Source organism: Pezoporus occidentalis, unplaced genomic scaffold (genome assembly GCF_034315485.1).
Source record: "Pezoporus occidentalis ecotype Australia unplaced genomic scaffold, CSIRO_AGI_Poc_V1 ctg2849, whole genome shotgun sequence".
Taxonomy (NCBI): domain Eukaryota; kingdom Metazoa; phylum Chordata; class Aves; order Psittaciformes; family Psittacidae; genus Pezoporus; species Pezoporus occidentalis.
Window position 1 is genome coordinate 1 of NW_026914773.1, and position 6,149 is coordinate 6,149.

Genomic DNA, 6,149 nt, shown 5'->3' on the forward strand with positions numbered 1-6,149 from the left:
CTGTGAGTGACTGCAGGCTGATGGGGAGGGGGGGCCCTAGGGGCAATGGGGGGGGGGCTAGGGGGCAGGTTTAGGGGACCTGGGGGTGTCTGAGGGCAATTGGGGGGGGTCTATGGGGCAGGTTTTGGGGACCTGGGCGGCCCTTGGGGGTGTCTGGGGGCAAATGAGGGGTCTATGGGGCAGGTTTTGGGGACCTGGGCGGCCCTTGGGGGTGTCTGGGGGCAAATGAGGGGTCTATGGGGCAGGTTTAGGGGACGTGGGGGGCCCTTGGGGGTGTCTGGGGGCAAATGAGGGGTCTATGAGGCAGGTTTAGGGGATCTGGGGGGCCCTTGGGGGTGTCTGGGGGCAAATGAGGGGGTCTATGGGGCAGGTTTAGGGGATCTGGGGGGCCCTTGGGGGTGTCTGGGGGCAATTGAGGGGTCTATGGGGCAGGTTTAGGGGAGCTGGGGGGCCCTTGGGGGTGTCTGGGGGCAATTGGGGGGGGTCTATGGGGCAGGTTTAGGGGACCTGGGGGGCACTTGGGGGTGTCTGGGGGCAATTGGGGGGGTCTATGGGGCAGGTTTAGGGGACCTGGGGGGCACTTGGGGGTGTCTGGGAGCAATTGAAGGGTCTATGGGGCAGGTTTAGGGGACGTGGGGGGCAATTGAGTGTCCTTGGTGGGGGTCACTTGTGGGGTTACCCCCTCTTAACCACTCCTTTTTCCCTCCCAAGCCCCCTTTCGCCTGCCCCACACTGACGCAGTGGCTGGAGCTGCTGGTGAGACCCCCCCAGAAGCCCCCTAAGTAACACCCCCCCCCAAACAAACCTGGTCCTCCCCCCAAATAAACCTGGTTCCCCCCCCTTTTACCCCTCCTGTAACCCCCCCAAGTGTGTCCCTGTCCCCCCAAAACGGGTCCCTGCCCCCCAAGTATCCGTGTGCACCCCCCCACATAAAGGGGTCCCGGATGTCCGGTGTCAGGAGCTTTATTGTGGGGGGGGAAACGACGACGAGACGGGGAAGGGGCGTGGCCTGAAGGCGGGAGGGGGTGTGGCCTAGAGGGCGCGCGGAGAGGAGGTGGGGGCGTGGCTACGGGGGCGGGTCGGCCCGCGGCCGCCGCGGTTGGTTGCGCTCCGGGTGCAAGAGGATGACGTAGACTTTTGGCGCGTAAAGGAGCCCGAGCGGGACCGAGGCCGAGAGGCTCATGGAGACCGTGAGCGTGGCGGTCTGCACGTGCACCTATGGGGTGGGGTGGGGGGGAGGGGGGCGTGGCCAAGGGGAAAGGAGGCGGAGCCCCCCCCCCCCCCAAGTTCCATTTGGCCCCACTCAGCCCCTGGATCCCTCCTCTGTGCCCCCCCCCACACACAAACCCATTCCCATCCCCTCAATGGCCTTCAAGCTCCTGTTCTTTCCCAGTGCCTCCTGGGAACCCCCTTAAATCTCTCTTGTGACCCCCAAGTTGACCACATGGGTCCAGGCTAAGCCCCATAGTCCAGGCCTGAACCAATGCAACTCAACCCCAACACAACACAACCTCAACCCAACCTTGACCCCAGCCACAACCCCACTCAACCTCAACCCAACCTCATACCCAACCTCAACCCAACCCAAACTCAACGCCAACCCAACCTCAACCCAACCCAACCTCAATCCAACCCAACCCAACCTCAACCCAACCCAACCTCAACCCAACCCAAACTCAATCCCAACCCAAACTCAACACCAACCCAACCTCAACCCAACCCAACCTCATGCCCAACCTGACCTCATCCCAACCTCATACCCAATCCAACCTCAATCCCAACCCAACCTCATGCCCAACCCAACCTCAATCCCAACCCAACCTCATGCCCAACCCAACCTCAATCCCAATACAAACTCAATCCCAGCCCAAACTCAATCCCAACCCAACCCCAAACCAGCCTCAACTCCATCTACAAATCCGCCACAACCCATCCTCTACCCAACCCAACCTCTATCATAACCCATCCCCACCCCACCTCAACCCCATCCCCACCTCAACCCAAACTCAATCCCAACCCATCCCCACCTCAACTCCAACCCAACCCCATCCCCACCTCAAACCTAACCTCAACCCCAACCTAATCCCATCCCCACCTCAACCCCAACCTCAATCCCAACCCATCCCCACCTCAACTCCAACCCAACCCCATCCCCACCTCAACCCCAACCTCAACCCAACTCATCCCCACCTCAACCCCAACCTCAACCCAACTCATCCCCACCTCAACCCCAACCCAACCCCATCCCCACCTCAACCCCAACCTCAATCCCAACCCAATCCCGTCCCCAACTCAACCCCAACCCCAACCCAACCCCATCCCCACCTCATCCCCAACCCATCCCCACCTCAACCCCAGCCTCAATCCCAACCCAACCCCATCCCCACCTCAACCCCAACCCAGCCTCAATCCCAACCCAACCCCATCCCCACCTCAACCCCAACCTAACCCCATCCCCACCTCAACCCCAACCCCAACCTAACCCCATCCCCACCTCAACCCCAACCCAACCCCATCCCCACCTCAACCCCAACCTCAATCCCAACCCAACCTCAATCCCAACCCCATCCCCACCTCAACCCCAACCTCAATCCCAACCCAACCTCAATCCCAACCCCATCCCCACCTCAACCCCAACCCAACCTCAATCCCAACCCCTCAACTCTTGTTTCCCCCCAAAGCCCTGGTTTCCCCCCCCCTCAAACCTTCCCTCCCAGACCTCTTCATACCCCCACGTCCCCTCCTCACCCTCTCAGCCGATCGGGCAGCGCCGAAGAAGATGGGCCCGAAGGCCAACCACACCACGCAGGTCGTGTACATGGCGAAGCCAATGGGTTTGGCCTCGTTGAAGGTCTCGGGGACGCCGCGGGCCTTGACGGCGTAGACGGTGGTGGTGAGCATGAGGAGCAACGCGTGGGCCAGGCAGGCCAACGTGGCGCCCTCGGCCATGTCGCAGCGCAGCACCCCCCGCGCGTCCTCGGGGTCGGGGGTTCGCCCCATCTCGTAGTCCACCAAGGCATGGGGGGGCCGCAGGAGAAGCCACAGGGCCGCCCCCACCAGCTGCATCCCGCTGAGGGCGAAGGTGATGACGAGCTGCGAAGTGGGGCTGATGAAGCGGGGGGGGGTCACCGAGCGCTTCCCTATAAAGGGGGGGGCAAGGAAAGGGGTTGTGGGGTACACAGAACCTTTGGTCAGCCCCATAAGTTACCTTGGGGGAGGATGTGGTAGATGGGAGGTGGTTGTGGTGAGGAGCTTGGGGTAGGTGGAACCTGATCCCACATCCCTCGACCCAAGCTCTTGGTCCTCAGCGGGACCCCTATGTGGTTCCTGGACCCCTGGGACCTCCAGAGCCTATGGTCAGCCCCATAAGTCACCTTGGGGGAGGATGTGGTAGATGGGAGGTGGTTGTGGTGAGGAGCTTGGGGTAGGTGGAACCTGATCCCACATCCCTCGACCCAAGCTCTTGGTCCTCAGCGGGACCCCTATGTGGTTCCTGGACCCCATGGACCTCCAGAGCCTATGGTCAGCCCCATAAGTCACCTCAATTGAGGGCACAGAAGATGTGCGTGGTTGCGGTGAGAAGCTCAGGGTACGTAGAACCCCATCCCACGTCCCTCAACCCAAGCTCTTGACCCTCAGTGGGACCCCTATGTGGTTCCTGGACCCCTGGGACCTCCAGAACCTATGGTCAGCCCCATAAGTCACCTTGGGGGAGGATGTGGTAGATGGGAGGTGGTTGCGGTGAGGAGCTCAGGGTACGTAGAACCCCATCCCACGTCCCTCAACCCAAGCTCTTGACCCTCAGTGGGACCCCTATGTGGTTCCTGGACCCCATGGACCTCCAGAGCCTATGGTCAGCCCCATAAGTCACCTCAATTGAGGGCACAGAAGATGTGCGTGGTTGCGGTGAGAAGCTCAGGGTACGTAGAACCCCATCCCACGTCCCTCAACCCAAGCTCTTGACCCTCAGTGGGACCCCTATGTGGTTCCTGGACCCCTGGGACCTCCAGAACCTATGGTCAGCCCCATAAGTCACCTTGGGGGAGGATGTGGTAGATGGGAGGTGGTTGTGGTGAGGAGCTCGGGGTAGGTAGAACCCCATCCCACGTCTCTCAACCCAAACTCTTGACCCTCAATAGGAACCCATGGAGGTCCAGACCCCATGGTCAGCCCCATAAGTCACAGCAGAACCCCATCCCACGTCCCTCACCCTGCTCGAAGATGCGGTAGATGCGGTTGGTCTTGGTGAGGAGCGCGGCGTAGCTGAGGCTCATCCCTAAGCCCAAGAAGAGCCTCCTCATGGCGCAGACGCCCACCCCCGGCTCGGCCACCATGAGGAAGGTGATGGCGTAGACCAAAGCGATGCCCACCAGCAGGACGTAGCTGAGCTCCCGCCCCGACGCCTTCACGATGGGCGTCTCGTGGTGCTTGATGAAGGTGAGCAAGACGAAGGCGGTCGCCAGCAAGCCCAAGGTGGCCAAAGCCAAAGGGACGGCGGCACAAGGGTCCCCCCAGCGCAGGCGCAGGACGGGCGTGGGGCGGCAGGAGGTGTGGTTGGTTGTGGGGCGCAGGTGGGAGGGGCAGGCCTGGCAGCTCTGGGGGTCGGCCAGGAAGCGGTAGCCGGAGCAGAGCTCGCAGTGCCAACAGCATGGGACCCCCTTCACCGGGGTCTTCTTCTCGCCAGGACCACAGGGGAGGCTGCAGACCGAGGGGGGCACCGAGCGGTTGGAGCCCCACATCATGGCATCCACCTGGGGGGGAAGGGGGGGGGGGGAGGCAGGTGAAGGGGGCAGCAGACATCCAACAGTGGGGAGGGGGTGGGAGTTGGACATAGGGTGTCCGGTTGGTCATTGAGGTCCCACCAGTTGACCACAGGGCACCCAAGTGATCATTGAGATCCAACTGGTTGACCATTGAGATCCCACCAGTTGACCACAGGGCACCCAAGTGATCAGTGAGATCCAACTGGTTGACCACAGGGCACCCAAGTGATCATTGAGATCCAACTGGTTGACCATTGAGATCCAACCGGTTGACCACAGGGCACCCAAGTGATCATTGAGATCCAACTGGTTGACCATTGAGATCCAACCGGTTGACCACAGGGGTACCCAATTGATCATTAAGATCCCACCAGTTGACCATGGCACACCCACTTGACCATCGGGGCGTCCAACTGGTCATTGAGATCCAACCAGTTGACCACGGGGCACCCAACTGATCATTGAGATCCAACTGGTCATGGAGATCCAACTGGTTGACCATTGAAATCCCAACAGTTGACCACAGGAGCACCCAATTGACCATGGGGGCATCCAACTGGTCATTGAGATCCAACCAGTTGACCATTGAGGTCCATCCAGGTGACCATGGGGGTCTCAGCAGTTTAGTAAGGGCACCCAGTTGCCCATGGAGGCACCCAATTGACCATAATGGCACCCAGTTGACCATGGAGGCACCCAATTGACCATAATGGCACCCAGTTGACCATGGAGACACCCAATTGACCATGGAGGCACCCAGTTGACCATGGAGGCACCCAGTTGACCATAGAGGCACCCAATTGACCATGGAGTCACCCAATTGACCATGAAGGCACCCAGTGACCATGGAGTCACCCACTTGACCATGAATGCACCCAATTGACCATGAAATCACCCAGCTGACCATAGAGGCACCCAATTGACCATGAAATCACCCAGCTGACCACAGAGGCACCCAATTGACCCCTGAGATCCCACCAGTTGCCCATGGGGCACCCATTGGAAGGGGGGGGCAGCACCCACCTGCAGGTGCAGGCCCTGCACCCACTGCCCCACGGTCCGGTAGCTGCCGCTGCCATTGGCGCCCTGGAACTGGAAGATGTCGTATCTGCCCGGAGCATCGCCGTTCTCATTGAAGCTCACGGGGGTCCCTGCACTGCCTGCACCAGTACGGACCAGTACAGACCAGTATGGACCAGTACGGACCAGTATGGACCAGTACGAACCAGTATGGACCAATCCAGGCCCAGCAACACCCAGTAAGGACCCACTAAGGACCTTCCCAGTGTGGTCTCCAGTGCCCCCCAGGGCCCTTCCAGTGCCTCCCAGTCTACCCCAGTGCCCCCCCACTATGGTCTCCAGTCCACCCATTCCCCTCCTAGTCCA

The 6,149-nt window shown here is 60.8% G+C and overlaps 1 protein-coding gene across 1 annotated transcript; it reads right to left on the reverse strand.

The window, feature by feature from the left end:
* Positions 1 to 1,059: 1,059 nt before the first annotated feature.
* On the reverse strand, positions 1,060 to 5,923 carry LOC134167355 (metabotropic glutamate receptor 6-like; the record flags this gene model as incomplete). Its single annotated transcript, XM_062625934.1, has 4 exons — positions 1,060 to 1,216; positions 2,749 to 3,140; positions 4,211 to 4,751; positions 5,787 to 5,923. Coding segments are annotated over 4 exons (1,220 nt in total), but the record flags the coding sequence as incomplete, so codon positions are not given.
* Between the last annotated feature and the right edge of the window lie 226 nt (positions 5,924 to 6,149).